General features: G+C 42.4%; 1 protein-coding gene across 1 annotated transcript in view; it reads left to right on the top strand.

Moving 5' to 3' along the window:
* Positions 1-864: 864 nt before the first annotated feature.
* The window catches only part of LOC145392705 (kallikrein-15-like), a 39,544-nt gene continuing 18,646 nt past the window's right edge, over positions 865-21,762 (top strand). The window contains exons 1-4 of the mRNA XM_080267009.1: positions 865-955; positions 2,802-3,008; positions 8,242-8,351; positions 19,327-19,427. Of these exons, the coding sequence (XP_080123135.1) occupies positions 865-955; positions 2,802-3,008; positions 8,242-8,351; positions 19,327-19,427 (509 nt within the window). The remainder of the gene's footprint in view (positions 956-2,801; positions 3,009-8,241; positions 8,352-19,326; positions 19,428-21,762) is intronic.

The raw sequence follows: 21,762 nt of genomic DNA, 5'->3' as shown, positions 1-21,762 counted from the left end.
CATCCATATTTGAGAATGTTACTCCAACACTTTACCACTTGTATGGGTGAACCTAGATCTTTTGTTTGAAATTCTCCAAAGACAACAGGTATGTTGTTATCCCTTATCGGAGCCTCTGGTCTCAGACTCAGGGGCATACTGTTACTTCCTATGTGTCCCACTGGCTGGACTTGCTGAACAAGTTCTTGTAAATTCAAAACGTTCAGGATAATGACAGCCCGGCCATGACTCACTACAAACCGTCATCTGCTGTGATTCAGAAAAACAAGCTGGGAGAACAAGTGGTATACCCGCCGTGATGGAAAATATTTCCATTTTTTTCGTTTTTTTTTTTAAATCTCCTATTTACTCCAAGGGTATTTGGTAAAGGTGATAAGCTCTACCGGGCATTGCACTCGATCGATGTAAGTGTGCACAAGGAAGTTGCCTCAGTACAAGTTTTTCTGAACTGGAAAAAAAAAAAAAAACTCAGGAGTCACACCTGCAAGGTTGCACCAGGGAAATGGAGAAATGAATTCCCCGAGCTAGGCAACTAGGACCATATAGCACCCCTAGGTTACAGGAGAGCGCTACCCCTCCCGGCACGGTAGACTCAGGCGCGGCTCGAACTCACGACCCCCCGGCCCCGAGCTCGATGCTCAACCACTGAGCTACCGTGCCCCCAGGTTGCACCAGGGAGATTCAGTATTCTCTTCAGAAGAAAATCCAACACTGCTGTCACGTCCTTTCTGTGACGTTAATGTTTTTGTTTTGATCATTAATGATACATAACTCACCACATTTACCAAAAATTGTTATAATAGATATGCCAGTTAGAGAATCAAGTTTAAAGTACCGCTGCAAAGAGGCAGTTTGAGACCCGTGATGGTTTTGGAGCGTGTAGCACTTTATGACCGGATGCCCTTCCTCATATCTACTAATGACCCTTGGGTGGACTCGAACTTCCGACCATTAGGTCAGAGCGCTCTAACCCACTGAGCCACGGCTGCTACAACCATCTAGGTGACAGGAGAGAGCTACCTCTCCTAGCAAGGCTTACCCGGGCTCGGCGCGAACTCACGACCCTTCGGTCTCGAGTCAGGCGCTCTACCGCTGAGATGAAAATCTTCTCAGCATCTGTTGTTACAGCCATTCAGTTGTCCACATTTCATTTTGATGCACAAATGTTCTACTTAATTTTTGTTCGAGAATCCGTGAAGTCTAATGGAGAAACAACACAGCGTCTGATGGGCTAGGCCACCGCCCTTGCCAGTGCACATCCGCAACCTCTGAGAGAAGCTTCGTGCTTCAGCACACAAACGCTTATCTTCGGTCAGCAGTGACTAGACAAACTCGGTCCATGCAAGTTGTCCACTAAACATAAAGGCCGTGTGAATGAATTAAACGTACCACCATTAGTTGCGAAGTTTTCAGCTATTAATGACAGTGATTCTTTGTATGTAGAGAGGCGGCATGCAGTCCTAATGGACTCAGGTTCGAATCCCGGCTGGGGCAGGAAACAGTTTAAGGATTTGAATTTCATAAAAAGCAGACTTTTCTAATCTACCAGATGACCCGCCGACATGTCATAAAAATACCCCTGCTAATACCAGTACACCAGTTGTATATAAGACAACCCTAACATGTATTCAATATGGATGGTGGGTGTTAGTGCCGAAGTGGTGACAGGTGGAGATGTAGGAGGACTGCTGGGCCCCAGGGAGGACTACTGGGACTTAGGAATAGGCACTGATGCCTTTGCCCAGAGTCGGACACTTAAAAAATAAATCTTAATGCAAATGAGCCGTCGTAGGTGTCGAGCTAATGTTACATAGTGAATAGTTATGCTTAATTAAAATATGGTCACTGTAATTGGCCATATATTTCTGTTCACTGGCATCTGACTGCTCTATACTCATTGACAGAAGAAAAAATTTATCACTGTTTTACATGACCATTTAAAATAATCAAAACAATTTTAAATTCTCTTTGCCACACCCTGCCCCCTAGCTTTTGATTAAAAAAAAAAAAAAAATGTTCATACGTCTCCGCATGCAACCAATTGATGACGTCATCATTGGGCATACAGTAAATATGCTAACCCATCTCCTTCCTCCATTCAGCCTTCACTCCCACAAATAGGCCTACAGCTGACCAGAGTCTGGGAAAAGTATTTTCTCAAATTATGGATAGGGCGAAGGGCCATAAAAAAGTGGTTAGAATTACACGTGGTAATTACTTGTACACCTTCTCCTTCTTTAGACGCAGATACACGTGAAGTGCTCATGGGACGACAAGCGTAGTGTCTTAAAAAAATGTTTAGCGTACACACCCTAACTCCCCTCTCAGTCCTTTCACTCCACGGCTAGCCAGAGCTTGGGAACAGAATGCACTGGGGTTGTGGATGAGAAGAAGGGTGTGTCTTAATAAAATGGCTAAAGTACACGCACAAACTCCTCCTCCTATCCTTCATACACACACTAACTCCTCCTCTTCTTCTTCATATGTACCCTAACTCCTCTTCCTCTCCTTCGTACACACACTAACTCCTCTTCCTCTCCTTCGTACACACACTAACTCCTCTTCCTCTCCTTCGTGCACACACTAACTCCTGTTCCTCTCCTTCGTACACACACTAACTCCTCTTCCTCTCCTTCATACACACACTAACTCCTCTTCCTCTCCTTCATACACACACTAACTCCTCTTCCTCTCCTTCGTACACACACTAACTCCTCTTCCTCTCCTTCGTACACACACTAACTCCTCTTCCTCTCCTTCGTACACACACTAACTCCTTTCTCTATCCCTTCACTTTCCAGGTACACGTAGTGCAGCCGGGCAGAGTCTGGGAACAGCGTGTACCCGAACTGCAGACGGGACAAAGGGCGTGTGTCGAGACCTGAAGGACTGCCTGGCCGGGAACGGTACGAGCGAGGCGGCGGGCTTTGTGCAGCTGTGTCCCGCCACTGACCTCAGCAGGGTTGTGGTGTGTTGCCGAACCAGGCCTGAGGTCATCGCCAAGCAGAGTGAGTACAAATCTGGGTATCGCCAGCCATTACAACACTTCAGTTTCCACAGACAAACAGCATTTTTGTGTTCTTATCATCAGCCATTACTACACTTCAATTTTCACATACAGACAGCCTTTCTGTATTCTTATCATCAACCATTACAGCACTTCAATTTTCACATACAGACACACTTTCCGTATTCTTACTTCACCAGCATGTTCACCAGCATGAGGAACGGTTAATTCTAGGCGTCACTCGCCAACCAAGGAGAAGAAAGGCCAATTCTGCAGTGGACCTGATGTAGACTTATACGGAGACAGTGGGTAAGACCGGGATTAGGTCATCTCTAGTGGACATGGTTGGGATTAGGGTGAGATCAGTGGGTTTGGTAGGGATTAGGGTGTGATCAGTGGGTTTGGTAGGGATTAGGGTGTGATCAGTGGGTTTAGTAGGGATTAGGGTGTGATCAGTGGGTTTGGTAGGGATTAGGGTGTGATCAGTGGGTTTGGTAGGGATTAGCGTGTGATCAGTGGCTTTGGTAGGGATTAGGGTGCGATCAGTGGCTTTGGTAGGGATTAGGGTGTGATCAGTGGATTTGGTAGGGATTAGGGTGTGATCAGTGGGTTTGGTAGGGATTAGGGTGTGATCAGTGGGTTTGGTAGGGATTAGGGTGTGATCAGTGGGTTTGGTAGGGATTAGGGTGTGATCAGTGGGTTTGGTAGGGATTAGGATGTGATCAGTGGGTTTGGTTGGGATTAGGGTGTGATCAGTGGGTTTGGTTGGGATTAGGGTGACATCAGTGGGTTTGGTTGGGATTAGGGTGACATCAGTGGGTTTGGTTGGGATTAGGGTGACATCAGTGGGTTTGGTAGGGATTAGGGTGACATCAGTGGGTTTGGTAGGGATTAGGGTGACATCAGTGGGTTTGGTAGGGATTAGGGTGTCATTAGTGAGTTAGATTATGATCGGGTTTAAGTTAAGTCTTCGTCAGTGTCAGGATATCTGCGTTCTTAGGTTATGTTAGATTTAGTTAGGTTAGATTACGTTGGTTTAGAGTATCAGTAAAGTTAAGAGTTATGACAGCCTTTGTATTAGGGTATCATCAGAAAACTGTAAATGGAGACAAGGGTATATTCAGAGACTGTGTGATGAAAGAACTGATAGGAGTAGGTTAGGTTAGATTGGATTATTTTATTTTATTTTTTTTTATTGAAAGGCAGAAAGAATCAAAGACCAGAAGTCTGCTACATTGTTACCTCCAAGAAAAAAAAACAACACGATAACAGAGAGCCATATTCAAAATCAGTTCATTTCGAGATGCCTGGACACACTGCATTTGAAAGAGTGGAAGTCATAGACAGTAGGAAATACAGACAGGGGAAGGCAGTTCCAGAGTTGGCCTGTTGCATACATGAAGGACTGAGCGTAACGGTTAACTCGTGCATTAAAGAGTTGGACAGAAAAGGATTGAAAGTTTGCTGCCAGACGGGTGCTACGTGCCCACCGTGGTGGTGGAGGGATGCAAGAAGACAGTCCAGAGTAGCAGTGACCATTGAAGTAGCGAGAGAAAAGAAATAAAAATGCAACAGTGGGGCGAAGAGACAGTGCTTGAAGGATGAAGGGAGCTAGTAAGAGGAGGAGAGTCAGTGAGACGAAAAGCCTTTGACTCCGCCTTGTTAAGAAGAGCTGTATGTGGGAAGCCTCCCCACACATGGAAGTTGTACTCTACATAGGTGCGAATAAAACCCATGTATGAAGTCAGCAACTTGGTGGGTGTAAAGAAGGCACAGAGTCAACTTAGCAAACCTAATCTCTCGCAATCAGATTTTATAAGAGAGGTAATATGGTCTCTCCAAGATAAATCACGACAAAATGAAGCCTCAAGTATGTTGAAAAGCAATGCAGGATTGAGTCAGATATTGCTAATAATTAGAGGATACTCCTCAGAAAGGTTTTCAAGGGTCGAAAAATGTAAGAACCGAGTTTCTGATGCATTAAAAACAACAAGATTACTCTTATCCCATTCAGAGATGTGAGTCAAGTCAGGCATTAGGTGTGTAATAGCCTCATCCTGTGTTTGTTGAAGTAATTGTTGAGATGGACACTGCGAGAAGCGAATGGAAACGTGAAGGGTGAAGTAATCAGCATTTGAGTGAATAGAGGTAGATGTACATCTTAGAAGACCATTGATGAATAGAAGGAAGAGAGTTGGTGATAAGCACAGAAGCACAGTTCTTGACAACAGGAGGGACTCCACCAGGCCCATATGCTTTGTTAGTATTGTTGCCAATGAGGGCAGAAAGGACAACTGAAGAAATTTTATTTTCAGTCATGAGGAAGTCAGAGGGGGGAAGTGATGGAAGAACAGCACCGGCATCGTCTAAGGTGGAGTTGGAGGAAGGAATCTGAGCAAAGAGTTCTGCAGTTTCTTCAGTAGAAGAAACAGCTGTAGAGCCATCAGAGAGAGAGAGAGAGAGAGAGAGAGAGAGAAGGAGGGAAGGAGGAGGATGTAAAGTTGTTTGAGAGTTTTTTTTTTTTTTAACAAGATACCAGATGGAACGGGAAGAATTTGAGTTGGAGAGCTAAGAACATTTAGTATGAATGAAATTATTCTTAGCAGGACGGAGAAAAGACTTAGTACGGTTCCGGGCTGAAATACAAGAGATGAGACTCAGGGATGGGTTGGCTCCAGTACCTTTTGTAGGCCTTTTTGTTGTGGATAGCATTAGAACAAGCGTGATTAAACTTTTGTTTTTTATTTATTAGTCACAGGATAAGAGAAACTGACTGTCACTGAGTTTCGTCAGTGGATATTGTCAGTGGATATCCTCCTTAAATATTGTCAGTGGGTATCGTTAGTGAGTATTGTCAGTGAGTGTCGTCAGTGGGTATTTTCTGTAGGTATTGTTAGTAGGTATTGTCAGTGGATATTGTCAATGGGTATTTTCTGTGGGAATTGTCAATGAATATCGTTAGTGGCTACTGCTAGTGGGTATCATCAGTTAGTGGGCGCCCTCAGGTTTAGGGAATCTCTTAATAACCCAGATCAGTACAAGATAGAAATACTGTCATCACTTGGATCCTCCGACCAAAATCTCATCAAAGCCTCATTCGCCGGTTGCCCTCAACCTTCTCCTTCTGAGCCAGTCAGGGTGGCCAGATGGCACTTTGATTGGGCAGACTGGGATGGATTTAGGGATTAGCTGATATTCCACAGCCTTCTTTCTTCCCTATTGACATCATTTCTAACCAGTCCCACATTAATGGCTTAATACAATTTGGTATGGAATTGTCAACAACCTGTCAAAAATTTACTATAAGATAGAACTCCCCCAAAATGGTTCAGTAGCAATTGTTCTAGAGCAACTACCCAAAAGTCTTTCATCACTCGTACAACTCTTTTTAAAGTCGAAAACTACCGAATCCATCAGTCATCTTAAAACTGCAAGAAGCTGCCCAAAGACAGCACTAAATCTCGCCAAATCAGACTTTCTTCACAACCAAGCATCCAAACTATTAAATACTCCTAATGACAATAGAATATTATGGTCAGCTCTTTATTCTTTCAGCAGTAACTCCAACAGGTCATCACCCAATCCTCTCTAAAATCTTCAGACGGAAACTCTGTAAATGATCCAAGTGGAAAAGCTACCATTCTTGCCAATACATTTGCTAGAAATTTTACCATAGAGGGAGTCAGTTAGAACGTTCATGTGCTAGAAGTGGACTCTAACAAAATTGCTTCACTAAAGATACATACTAAATACGAGTATATAAAATATATCCTTAACAATCTTCCAACCAACAGAGCTCCAGGTCTATATGAATTCCTCCAATTGTTTTTAAAAAGTGCTCCCCCGAACGCGTTTCTTTTCTAGGTAAATTATTCAGTCTATGCAAACGTAATTTTTCATTCCCTAATTCTTGGAAAAAAGTCAACTCATCCAATTTCAAGAAAAGGAAGTTCGTCTGATCCTTTTGAGTACAGACCATTAGCAATCACATTTTCTCTTGGTAAAGTATTTGAGATCATAATTTATAAGCACATTGTTAAACATCTTGAATCCAACAACTTAATGATGACAGACAGTATGGTTTTCGCCACGAAAGATCCACTGTTGATATACTCAGTCTCTTTACTCATACCATCCATCAGTCAATTGACCAACATAGAGTAACCCATGCAGCAGAACCCTCGATATTTCTAAAGCTTTTGATGGAGTGTGGCACCGTTCCTTATTATTCAAACTCCCTTGCTATGGCTTGTCATCCCACTGAATTCCTCATATCTCAGCAACAGAAAATAACAGTGAAAGTAGATATGATGTATATTCCAGTTTACATTCAGTTAATACGGGCGCACCGCAAAGATCAGTTCTGGGTCCAGTCCTGTTCCTCATTCGTATTAATGGTCTCTTGTCTGTCATCCAAAATCCTATTCTCACATGCAGATGACTCAGCGCTTCAAAGTTACTTCGCACTTAAACACCCACACACACAAAGTTTGCTATCTCTAAATCCCGACTCAACACAGCTATCTCCTTACATCAAGTCTCTAAAATCACCGAATGGAAACAAAATAATACTGTCTCATTTAATGCTAGAAAAACCAAGTTCGTCCAGTTTACTAATAGACAAGCATTGCATTGCATGATTCCTATACTACCTTCAATGCAACCAATATTCCTATCTCTAAAAGTATTGAAATTCTGGGTAGTTCACTTAACAGGTAGGACCTCTCATGCGATATCACTTGCTAAATCCTCCTCAAAGAAACTTGAATTATTGTATAGAATCCATCCCACTTCTGCATCCCAGTCTTTCATTCCACCCCGCCCCTGCACCCCAGTCCTTCATTATCTCCCACCCGTACACCCTAGTCCTTCATTTCACCCCACCCCTGCATCCCAGTCCTTCATTCCACCCCACCCCTGCTCCGTAGTCCTTCATTCCATCATTAATTCTAACCCACAAGTTTACTTCAAATCTTCTGCCCAATCATACATCCTGCCTTTCTTTCTATCCCATCCCTTAATGTCTATTCCTTCATTCCTTCCTTCAGTCCACCCCACCCCTGCACACCGTCCTTTCATCTATTCTTCATTCCATCCCACTCCTGCACCTCCAGTCCTTCACTGCATCCTTCATTTTCTCCTTCATTCTTCTCTACCCCTGTTTTTTCATTCCCTCATTGCCTCTTGCCTCACCAACAGTTCGTCATTGCACCTTATCCTTGCACCCGTTGCAGAGTGTCGCAACTGGCAGCTACAGCGCATTCGGAGCGGCAGCAGGTGTACTATAACAGTGCCTCTGGTCCGTGGTGGCAGTGAGGCCTTGGTGGGACAGTTTCCGCATATCGTAAGTATCGCACCTTAGCAGCCTCAACACCTCCTTTGTAAATTATTATCCATCCATCACACATTATTCGCTAAGTGTCGTACCTTAGGAACCTCAACACCTCCTTCGTTAAGTTATCCATCCTATCGAACACAACAGCCGTAAATGACGAACCTTACGAGGTCATAACACCTTCTTAAGCTATCCAACCATTACACACTGCAACAAGGTCATATCATGGACAGCAAAAGGCAGTGTAGGAGCTACACTGCCTTTTATCTTATTCAGCCAGCTACTGTGCCAAGTATTTTTTACCTTTTTTTTTTTTTTTTTTTTTTTTTTTTTACCAATCCTCAGACGCCAGAAACACCGCCATGAAAGGTCTTGGTTCAAGGTCTTGTTGTACGACTCTATATAATGGCGACATACATGTAAATCGTTGCCTCATCAAAAAGAGTATGCATGTCTACAGAGTCTAGTACTTTCGACAGAATTACTGGCTACATACTAGTCTTGTGAACAGTTGCTTCTTTATAACAGAGTTGGCATTTCTGCAGGAACAGGTGCATGGAATGGATGGTCTGTGCCACGAAACAGACTTTGGTTAATGTGGTGTGAGTCAGAGATTTTGTCAGGTCACAGCTTGGGTCAGTGTACCACATAATATTACTAAGGTTTGTTTACTGCCACTTGTTGGGTGCGTCTTTACACAGGTGTGGCTGGACAATGTAGGTGTGTTACAGGTGTGGTACAGGTGTGTGAAGGTGTGGTATAGATGTGTTACAGGTGTGTGAAGGTGTGGTGCAGATGTGGTACAGGTGTGTGGTGTGGTAAAAGTGTATGAACGTGTGGTGTAGGTGTGTTACAAGTGTATGAAGGTGTGTTACAAGCGTCTGAAGTTGTGATACATTTGTGTGAAGCTGTGTTACAGGTGTGTGAAGATGTGGTGCAGGTGTGTGAAGGTATGGTGCAGGTGTGTGAAGGTATGGTGCAGGTGTGTGAAGGTATGGTGCAGATGTGTGAAAGTATGGTGAAGGTGTGTTACAGGCGTGTGAAGATGTGGTGCAGGTGTGTGAAGGTATGGTGCAGGTGTGTGAAGGTATGATGCAGGTGTGTGAAGGTGTGGTGCAGGTGTGTGAAGGTATGGTACAGGTGTGTGAGGGTGTGGTGCAGGTTTGCTGTTGCTGTTGTTGCTCAACCTCGGTCCATTTGCTCGAGCAAACCTGTTGACTGCAGACAAGCAACCTTCCGTCCTGGGTTGCCCCATAGGTTCCCTCCAGTGTTGACTGCGTGTCTGTACGTGGTGCAGGTGTGTGAAGGTATGGTACAGGTGTATGAAGGTACACGGGAGTACAAAGGAAAATAAACAGCATCAAACTTACTGGTCCATTCGAGGCTGTTTTTTACAGAAGATTCTATGACTGCATCTAATTCTGTTTGTAGAAGGTAAGGTTAGCAAAGTAAGAAGTCTCCCCTCCCCCCACCATGCCCAAAAAACCCTCCACCTGAAGCCGGAAGGAAAAAGCGAGAAGAACCATCATGCAGCATAGAATAAAAACTGCCAGAAAAATTTCATTGGTAAGATTGAAGGAGATATGATATTCTGTACCGTCTTAATCTGTAAGCGTAAAGTAACATTAATTTCAGAGTGTATTCATCACGATCTAAAGGAGGATATTAAATACTTTATTGTATTATTCTGCCGTGATTTGTTTAGTCGATGATTAAAAGCTTAATAATTACCTATGTGACTTTCAAACGTTACTGTTGCACTGCAGTTTACAACATTCCTATAGGCACTGTGTTTCATATGTAGTTTTTTTTTTTTTTTTCTTCATGTGACTGGAAACTTCTGCCACAGATTTTATATCCATTGCTTCTAGTGTAATTTGAATGGTCTGTTGTGAAGTACTTATCAACCCCCATATTGTCACGTCCTTTAAAAACTTTTACTAGTAATACTGGAATCAGATCCTCTCGTAGTCTGCGCTTTGATAAGTTAACACATATTAAAATCTTTTTAAGCGTTCCTCCTATGGTTTGGTCTTCATTCTAGGTTTAATTTTGTTTTTTACTCATCGCTGCACTCCCTTTCCCTAGCCTTTCCATATCTTTCTCGTATTAATCTGGTCAAAACTGAATACAATATTCCAGATGCAGACAAACTAAGGAAATATACAAGGTACGGATGATGTTCTTTTCTGAATTCGAATGCTCTGGTGCACTGACAACTTAGTTATTATCATTCCTAAATATTTTTTCCTTTGTTTATATTTGCCAGTTGAATAATACCATAGTGTAGCTGAATTTGTAATTTTTAAGCCTAGGTCACACATTCACGGATGAAACACTGGAAGAAGCCAGAGGACTGGTCCGCCATCATCCGTGATCCCTGAGCACCGGCCTGACGTCCGGCTACATCCTTGGCCACCCTGCATTGTCAAGCCGGACGGTCGAAAAAAATGAGCAGTGTTCATTTTTTCTTCCCAGATCTCTCGGAAGAAGACGATCGTGTTGATGCCGGGAGTTGGCGGGAGCCTCCGTGAACCCACTGAAATTGTCCGTGTGCGCCGTGTAGAGAGACCGGGACAATTCGGGAGTCGTAATTTCATCCAGGACAGCTCGGAAGACAGACAAGAATTTCCTCAAATATCGCAGGGTCCATCCTTAAGAAATTCCTGAAGCCAGTCACATCTGCTATAAGTTCATTCATCAACTACTCATATTGGCCATACAGGGGTCTTCTGAGAAGCCAAGGTTTAACCCACAGGCGTTTCCTCTTTTGTCTTCTTTTTCTTCTCTGTTCTTCTTCTTGGCTCTGTGTTAACACAATCATTTTCGCTGCCAGTAGGTCCACTTCAGCTGTAGCCAGCTGCAGTTGTAGTAATTCAGCATGCTCTGAAGAAATATACATCTTTGCTGCTGATGTTCACTCTCCAAAGTAAGTAGCAGAATGAGGAACAGCGTCTGCGGCGTTCTTTTATATGCATTGTGAGGCAGCACTGACTACAGTCCGGCGACAATCGGAAGAGACCATCTGTAGATCGTCTAGGTCCTTCTAGGCACCGTGTAAATCCGTCTTCCTCCATATGTTTCGGCTTAAGTCCGGTGCCATCCACGCATACACCGGGAACATCTCTGGCAAGGACGGCTAGCCACCGCGGTCTGCCGGGAAGAGTCTCTAATTTTCCATTTGTCTGCCGTGCTCAGACTGGCTTCGATGACGTCACAGTGTCTTGATAGGCCGGATCACCGTGGATGGCCGAAATTTCTTTTCCGGCTTCATCCGCCATTACATCCGTGAATGTGTGACAGAAGCCTTACTCATAACATTTAGGACTTTGAGTAGGTCAGTATTAAAATCCATTTGTCATGTCTGAGTCCAGTTGAACAGTTTATGACGATTTCTTTGAATCATCAGTCTTTGTTCTGAGGTATTTGTTCTGTTACCGATCTTTGTATCGTTAGTATAATCAGTATAAATTAGAAATAGTGTAGGACCCCAAACTGAATCTTGAGGTACTCCGTTTGTAGCATTCATCCAGCCTGATTCCATTCCGTTGAGAATAGCTCTTTGTTTTACGTTCTGTAAGCCAGTTTTCGATCCACTTGAACATTGCCGCTGATACCATAAACTTTCAGTGTCTCAGCAAGTCGATCATATATATACATATATATATATATATATATATATATATATATATATAATGTATGTATGTATGCATGGCTTAGTCTTTGAGACAAACATAGCCAGACACTTGAAAGATGCGGCGCCAGAGCGGAGACTGTGCGCTCAGCTCAAAGTTATCCAGATTCACCACAGGCAGGTTACGGACCGAGATCCGCCGACCGGTTTTGAAAAAATAATAGCTCCCTTCCCTCTCGGTCAGTGACTCTGTGTGTATGTATTAGCTCTAGAATTACCACAGTTATCCAAGTAATTGGGTGCAGATCCAGTGAAACATAGCTGTTGTAATGAGCCATTCGCGATTTTACCTTGCATAGGCTTGTACTTACACATGCATTGGTGGCAGGTGGAGGCTTTCACCATCCACTCACTCAGTGTAGTGCTGCTTTCTGGTGTCTGCCCTTTCCTCTCCTCCACCCTCTTTTCCTTCCATCCTTTTCTGTCTCTCCTTCATTCTTTCCTCGTCATTCTGCTTACCGGTGTCTCTACGCTCCCTCTTCTGTCTTTCTTTCCTTCATTCGTCTTCCTTCTATCTGTGGGTGACTCTACACTGATTGACAAGCCAAATGGTTTCCTGTACACCAGGAAACCATTTACTAAGCTGGGTGGTAACCATATAACCAAATTTTGGTGCCAGGTGGTTTAGTGGGTAATTACGGCGCTCCAGTCAGATTGAACCGGTGAAGGTTTATATCCAAGGGATGGTTGGGGTTTATTGCTCACGTAATGCCACTTGGGGATGAGTGAGGCTGGTCATTCTCATCTTAAATGTCAGGACCAACTTGCCTAGCCCCGGACTCCTACATTCCTCATGGGGCAACGTAGGATTGGATGATGGATATATATATATATATATATATATATATATATATATATATATATATATATATATATATATATATATATATGAGCCTCTGTGGTACAGTGGTAGAATATATATATATATATATATATATATATATATATATATATATATATATATATATATATACGAGCCTCTGTGGTACAGTGGTAGAGTGTGCGTTTCGTACACGGGTGAGCCAGGGTTCGCGCCCCGCCAGGGTAATAAACTTTGGGAGTGTTCACCCGGCCACGTACTACATTGGCGGACACCAGGGGTGCTGTGGTTGAACCAGTGTCGCTTACTATAAAAGTATGCTTGCACCCAGTCGGCTTGCGCGGGCCGATTACGCTTAGTTCACAGACTACACGCATATCCAAAGCCACTCCAACACGACAGTTACATTATAGCAAGCACTTCTCACCCTACATACAATCTCTACTAGACATCCATAGCCATTTGGTAGAGATACATTGGCTGTATCGTCCCGACTTCGGTCGGGATAGGCTGGTCCTGCAGTGGATACTCAAACGGCTGATGATGATATATATATATATATATATATATATATCATCCAATCCTACATTGCCCCATGAGGAGCGTAGGAGCCCGGGACTAGGCAGTTGGTCCTGACATTTAAGATGAGAGTGACCAGCCTCACTCATCCCTCAGTGGCATTACATGAGCAATGAACCCCAACCATCCCTTGGATATAAACCTTCACCGGCTCAATCCGATTGGAGCGCAGTAATTACCCACTAAACCACCAGGCGCCAAAATTTGGTTATATGGTTACCACCCAGCGTAGTAAATGGTTTCCTGGTGCACAGGAAACCATTTGGCTTGTCACTCAGTGTAGAGTCACCCACAGGCTGAAGGAAGTGGAAAGAATGAAGGAAAGAAAGACAGAGGAGGGAGTGTAAAGTCACCCGTAGGCAGAAGGACAAAGAAAGAATGAAGGAAAGACAGAAGAGAATAGAAGGAAAGAAGGATGGAGAGGAACGGGCAGACATCCGAGAGCAGCACTACATCAAGTGAGTGGATGGTGAGCGCCCCCATATATAATATATATATATATATATATATATATATATATATATCTATCTATCTATCTATCTATATCTATATCTATCTATCTATCTATCTATATATATATCTATCTATCTATCTATCTATCTATATATATATCTATCTATCTATCTATCTATATATATATATATATATATATATATATATATATATATATATATATATATATATATATATATATATATATTATATTGTATCATCTTGCATGTTAATCATGTTACTGATAAAGCCAAAGAGATGTGTAAGATATGATCGCTTGTTCCAAAATCCGTGATGTGAGTGTTCAGTGATATTATTTATTTCTAAATGCTTAATTAATTAATCTTTGTTTTTGTCGTCTTTTTACCTCGCCTGGACGGAGTCCGACGAGGTATTGTTTTTGGTCGTTTGTTTGTTTGTATGTTTGTTTGTTTGTCAGCAACATTACGGAAAAACGGCCAAAGGAAATTACATAAAACTTTCAGGATATGTGGACACTGGTCCCCAAAGAAAATGATTAAATTTTTGAGGTAATCGAGTAACCTTGAAAGGTAAAAATGAAGGTCAAGGATTTTCAGAGGGCTATAACTTGAAAACGGTTAAAGATAGAGATATTTAATACTGAAACTTACAAGAACTCGTACTGTGGGCTTTCATTTGGCACCAAGACCCTTGACCTAGAATGACCCTGAAAGGTCAAATACAAGGTCACAGATATTCAGGAGGCTATAACTTGAAACTGGTTGAAGATAGCATGATATTTACTATACAGTAAGCCCCCGCGTTTGGCGAATTTCAACTTGGCGAAACTCACTTTTGGCGGTAGGGTGGCCACGGACCACCGAATGCGCGCTTGGCGATTTGAATTCAAACTTGGCGGTCCCCTGGCGGTCCCCCCCACTCGATGTGCCACAAGAACAGCCCCAAAAGCAGCCACAAGAACAGCCACAAGAACAGCCGCAACCTCCCCAGCCATCCCAACCTCCCCAGCCACCCCAACCTCCCCAACCTCCCCAGCCAAGCTTCGCTGCCATCTTTAAGCTGGATGCTGACTTTTCTGGCTTTGATGAAGTGGATGATCAAGCGAGACAAATGGTTGCTAAGGGGGTTATGGGGGAGGAGGGGGAGAGTGATGAGGAAAGTGGTGGTAGCAACTAAGCTGCCCCCACTGCCACTCCGACGTCCCCAGCCAAGCAAGCCATCTTCACTCTATTTACGGTTAGTTACAACCTTTATATCATGTCTTATTAGCTTTATTTATTGTTTATTGGTCTGTTTTCTACATGTGTATTAATATGTGAAGGCAAAAGATTTTATTTCAGCTCGAAAGATGGTGTTTTAGGGGTCAAAAGGGGGACTTTGGCAATGACCAAAGACTGATTGAGGCACTTTATAGGCAATTTATATGGTAAAAAGAACTCGCGTTTGGCGAAATTCGCATTTGGCGGTAGTTTCGCCAGACTAATTTGATCGCCAAAAACGGGGGCTTACTGTATAGGAAATCTCATGTGGGTATTTAATTGGTACCTTGACCTTTGACCATAAGTGACCTTGAAAAGTCAAACTCAAGGTCACAAATATTCAAGGGGCTTTAACTCGAAACTCGCTGAAGATAGAGATATTTCCTGTTACCAAGATGTAGGAAGTCTCATATGGAGTTTCATCTCACAGCGTAACCTTTAACCTTGAGTGACCTTGAAAGATCATACGCAAGATGACGGATTTTCAGAGGGCGTAACTCAAAAACATTTACGCCATTACCTTAGATTTTGTGCACTGACAATGAATGGCAGAAACGAGTCGGTATTTAACAGCAATAAAATAACTGCTGTCGGGAGAGGTTTCTTGTGCCTGGGACTCCCCCCCCCCCCTTTTTTTTTTAATACCGGAGTAATATTTGGCTGATGTGTTCAATATTTCATTTCCCTTTAAAACATGGAGATATTCCATATTTTAGTCCCAGTGTTTTGTTGATCTTAGGGTCATTGACTGCAACCAGTACATTTCTCTCGCTGATCCTGATGTCATTATGTATAATACCTTCGTCTACATGTACTATAGGCCACATAAATATCGGTGCACTGGGAATCCGATGCCTACCGAAAACATGTGAACAACTGCTGATGTTTACCAACGTCTCATTGTGTATGAACAATGTCTGTTTGTATACGTATAACATTTGCTGTGTTTGCAAGAGGATATTGCTAGTTGGCGATATATGACACATGCCGACATTAGAGCAACCAACGTGTGGTGGGTCGGACACCAGTATTTCAATGACCTTCGTTCTGTGGTCCCAACTGTTTCACGCATAATGTGCACCGATACTTTGGTGACCCATAGTACAAAGGAGGATGAAGGGATCGAACAGGGATTTTGTGCCGTAAATACTGATCCAAAGGAAACATTATCAATTTTAGCAGTCTTGGTTTCGTCACTTGTCCATCCATCCATCCATCATCCAATCCTACATTGCCCCTATGAGGAGCATAGAAGCCCGGGGCTAGGCAGTTGGTCCCGACGTTTGAGATGAGAGTGACCAGCCTCACTCATCCCTGAGTGGCATTACATGAGCAGTCAACCTCAACCATCTCTTGGGTATAAACCTTCACAGGCTCAATCCGATTGGAGCGCAGTCATTACCCACTGAACCACCAGGCGCCAAAATTTGGTTATATGGTTACCACCCAGCGTAGTAAATGGTTTCCTGGTGTACAGGAAACCATTTGGCTTGTCACTCAGTGTAGAGTCACCCACAGACAGGAGGAGGAAAGAGTGAAGGAAAGAAAGACAGAAGAGTGAATGTAAAGTTACCCGTAGGCAGAACTTGTACCATATCTATTTGTTGAAATTAGCAAACCTATTGACGTTATTAACATGTTCTTGCTTCTAATGCAACTGAAGAACTTTCTTGTGTTTTATTTACTCAATTTAGTAATATGTGCATCAAGTTTTTTCTTACTCTGCCTTATGAATACCTCAGCATTTCTACGAAGGCTGCAATATATTCTTATCCTCTTCATAGTCAATGAATATAAATTTTGATGGTCGAGTTATCTTATTTGTCAAAAAGCAGTTCTTAACGTCACTACTCATCAGTTTTTAAAAGAATTTTTAGCAGGCCGCCTCCTGTGCAACGGTATGCATTCCTTGACTGCTTTATTTAAACTTCGTGAAAACATATTCCATGTGTCGTGGACACTCGTTGCCTGAATAATTGGGTTCCAGTCATTTCTACCTATAATTGTCTGAAGTTTTTCAAAGTCAGCCTTTTTGCAGCCTGGTAGAGTACTCTCTCATAACTGAAATTTATTCTGTTGTCACTGACATGAAGGTTATACGTGACTACACGATGATTACTGGTAATGATTTCATCTTCTAAGTTTTCTGATGTAGGCCTAGCCAATACGAGGTCCAAGATATTTTCTCCAAATGCTGGCTGCTCTAAGAACTAATATGGCGAACTTTCCAGCAACTTACTGTACGAGTCCAGCCCTGTGTGTGAGGACAGAGATTCCCTCCATTTTGTAATGGGCAAAAGAGAATAACAAAAAATTACAATATTTTGAATGAAACATATTTTGACAATTTGTTTATACAATTTATAGCCAGCTTCCACAGCTTAACTATGTAGAGGTGTATAGTATGCAGGAAAACTACTGGACCTTGGAAGCACGCTGTGAAGTCTATACCCAAATCGGACACATAAAAAAAAAAAAAAAAAAAAAAACTGACGGATGATAAAATGACCCAAGCATCATCGTGTCTTGCGATTTTTTTTAAAGTTGAACGCAACCTGTGTCAGTATTGTCGATGGTGGTTTTGAAATGCGCACTGGATGAAGGTTCGTTTTAATATATATGTCAATACACCGCCTCCCATTATCCCTTTTCTTTCGCCACTGAAACTACAATAACCAGGCAAATTATATTCTAGAATAAAGTCTGTTTGTATTTAGCCATGATTCGGTAATGCCAATAGTATGAAAATCATTAACAAAAGCAAGAGTTTGTGTTTCGGTAAACTTACTGGTATGTGTATTTTGCAAATTAAGCATATTTATGAGAAAACATATCCATGTTTCTGACAGACGAGGGGGGGGGGAGTTGTATGCCCAATTGTAGGTTATAATTATTAACTCGCCTGCTTCCCCTGAGTACTGTGCGTTTTTTCTCCAGTAGGAGCACTCAGCATCTTGTAGGAGACGGCCAAGGTGTGCAGAACGAACTGCGCTCAAGTGGAGACCAATCTCCGCAAAGTCGGCTGCTGCTAAAAGCATTCCGTGTTTTTACAAAGTCCATGCCTTCCTGTAAACAAAGACACCATATTCGATTGTTTAAAATGAAGGTCTAGCTGTAGAATACATTCTGAGCTCCAGTCGTAGGAACTACTCCTGACTTCAGCATGTTCTTAGTGTTGGTTCTTTACATCCGGATCATGGTCTTGAAATACTCCAACAGTTCTGATCTCGTCCTTATCACATCGTTCGTACCTGCATGAACAACAAGAGTATTCCCAGCCGAACCGTTGTTAACCTCCTCTAGGGCCTTTCTCACGTTGCCACCTCCAGCGTTCGTTCGTTTAAAGATTCTCCCCTCCTATAGAGGGGACCGGGCCCTATATTAGCCCGGTCGCACCTCCAGCACATGGTGTACAGAAACGTTTTCTGCTATTAGGTGCCTTTCTGCAAAATTCTACCATTTGATCCCGGATGATGGAGTCCCCCACCATCCTTGCCTTACGGAGCTCCTCATCCGACTGTGCAAGAATCCTAAACTTTTTATATGTCGTCACTGGTATAAAAGCCCTTTTTTACTGCCCATGTTCGTTTTCTGTGAAGAAACATTACCGATATTTATAATGGGAGGAGAAAGTGCAACAGAGCTGGTGTGAGTGCCCTAAGAGAGATGCTTGGCTGGACTTTCTCGTTACTGCGATCAATGGTGCTGGCAACAAACTCCTCCAGTGAGACAGTACTGTGTGTGTAAGTTTAAATTTTGTTAGTGGCCTCGGTTAGTTTCTCCTGGCCGAGCGCGAGTTTATATATTCTACAAACAGGAGACACGTAGGGGTTCGTAAAACGGTTTTTCGAGAAGTCACCGAAACAAGAGGAGCAGGTGAAGATCCTAGTCATTCTGGAATGAAATGAACGACTGCAATGTAACTGTAAAGGTGTAGTGTTGTGTAGGTGTGTGAAGGTGTGGCAAGGGTGTGGTGCAGGTGTGTGAAGGTGTGGCAACGGTATGATGCAGGTGTGTAAAGATGTGGCACGGGTGTGGTGCAGGTGTGTGAAGGTGTGGCACGGGTGTGGTGCAGGTGTGTAAAGGTGTGGCACGGGTGTGGTGCAGGTGTATGAAGGTGTGGCACAGATATGTGAAGTTGTTGGTGTGGTTTTACAGGTATCACTACTGGAGCAGCACCCGATCCACGGACTAAGACATGTGTGTGGAGGCACCCTTATTGCACCTAACTGGGTCCTCACTGCTGCACATTGCCTTCAGTAAGTCTCTCTCTCTCTCTCTCTCTCTCTCTCTCTCTCTCTCTCTCTCTCTCTCTCTCTCTCTCGTATGGTTATTTTTAATGTGACATGTTCCACAAAGCTTAATGTCTGTCTCACTCGGTAGTCACTGCATGTATGTACCTCTAAGATCCATGTATTACTGTTTTACTTGTATGTAATTATTTTCTCTTGTAGGTGCATCAGATATTATGCGTATTCGTGCTTTATGACTACCGGTAATTACTTTTTTTTTTTAATCTGTACTGTAGTGATAGCAGTTGCAAATGTTTAAGCAGATCTGGGCATTTAATGTACTTGTTGCATGAACTTTAACTTACCTATCACTAGTTTCTTGAAAGTCATTAGGTGTACATTCTGCCGAAAATATTGACGTTCTGGAATGCTAGGCAGTCTTTTTTTGTGGCTTCCTACCCCTCATGAACTAGTCTCCTTAGAGTACTGGAAAATTTGCTGACGTATAATGACGCTCAAACGTACATGTCATTTACCAGTGAGTCGGTTATACCATTAGTTCTTTAGCCATGACCTGATCATTGGCCACATAAATATGAATTTTGGAAGATTATTCTGCTAAATTATGATAATGTTCTCTTTCGTTTGAAAATAAGCTGCCATGGTATCATGAGAGGTCTGCGTTTTCTGCCAAAAGTGTGAATTATGGTGATGTATATGGGTCATGTTAAATCCATGCATGAGTAGACTTTTTAAATAAATATGTTGGTTATGTGCAGTCTTAACCCTTTTACTGCCACGAGCGAATCTGTTATTTAAAAAAAAAAAAAAATATTGCCATGGTCGACCTGAGACGCCTGGATATTATTTTTACTGAGTTTCATTTTCCTATCTTTTCTTGTAGATGCTGTTCAGATATATTTAACTTTTGCAACAAACATGACTTCCTTCCCTTTGAACATTTTTTAATATTTATCTGAAGAAGTTTGACAAATTTCTAAATTTTCACCAAGTTTTATAATTATGAAATATAAATATTTCTGCTGTCTATCTTCTGGCTTTGTAGGAAATAAGTGTCAGAAATGAAGGTCTCATGGTTTTCTTATGTGAATAAAGCATATGAAGAAGTCTTAAAATGAATATCATTTTTTCATGGCGAAAAGGCAAAATATTGATACGACAGTTTAAGTTCGGCAGCCAAAGGGCAAGTTAGTTAAAAGAATCTTTGACGGTAAAATAGAAAGAGAACTGATATTCACATATTTCACTGTGGTTGGTATACTCGGATATTTTATTTAGCCTAGGCTAAAACCACAGCAGCCCAAGCAGTCGAAGGTATAAAAAAAACATCTCGAGTAACCCATTTGTCTGATGGCACACGTAGAATTATACCGTACTTGGCTTAATACCAAACGATTTTTTTTTTTTTACTCTCGTGAGAAATCCTAACAGCCAGAAGGTTATGGATTAATATCTTATATGTTAATACAGTTAGTTCTCGTTACTTTTGTTTTCTTTCCTTTTTTTTTTTTTTTTTTTTTTTTTTTTTTAAGGTCGGCAGTAAAGTGTATTGCCTGCTAAGTTTCCATTGCTATTTATGAAGCAGATTTACTACATTCTCCCAGTTCACAGTTCAAAACAAGTACAAAGGTAATAAATAGATGCTGAACCATGAGGCCCGTAACACGAGATCAAGAAACCATTATCGTCTACGACTCTACGGGAGTGAAGCTCCTCGCGTTCAAGGGGAAAAAATATATATAGAAATAAACACTTACTATGTGATTGCTGAATGGGCAGCTCAGTGAGATACTTGTGCCTTGAAAGTGAGAGAGAGAGAGAGAGAGAGAGAGAGAGAGAGAGAGAGAGAGAGAGAGACCTTACTATAGCTACTGAAGAAAGTTATATTTTGGAACACATCTCTGCCGGAAAACGAGACCTTAGTGTATCCCCAAAAATACTGGTATAAAAATAATAATAATAATAATCTATCTATCTGTCTATCTATAGCCCGACGCCCTAATCCCGCAAAGGGTGGCCGCAGACAAAACGCCTCCAAATCACTCTGTCACCCACCATTTGACTCCCCTCCCCCCAACTCACCCCCCCCTCCCTCATATACCTCTCAACTCCATCCCTCCACCTCATCCTCGGTCTACCCCTCCCTCTCCCTCCCTCCACCTCACCTACATACACCCTCTTAGTCAGTCTTTCATTCTCCATTCTCTCCACATGTCCAAACCACCTCAGTGTATTTCTCCTAATCTTTTCAACCACATCCACATCTACCCCACAACGTTCCTTCACTTCTTCATTCGTCAACCTGTCCCTCCACGTCACTCCACATGCTCCTCTCAAGTAA

The sequence above is a fragment of the Coenobita brevimanus genome, chromosome 23 (assembly GCF_032717465.1).
Source record: "Coenobita brevimanus isolate Jiangsu-jjx chromosome 23, ASM3271746v2, whole genome shotgun sequence".
Taxonomy (NCBI): domain Eukaryota; kingdom Metazoa; phylum Arthropoda; class Malacostraca; order Decapoda; family Coenobitidae; genus Coenobita; species Coenobita brevimanus.
Note: the sequence above shows the minus strand (reverse complement) of the source record. Positions and strands in the feature narration are given on the sequence as shown.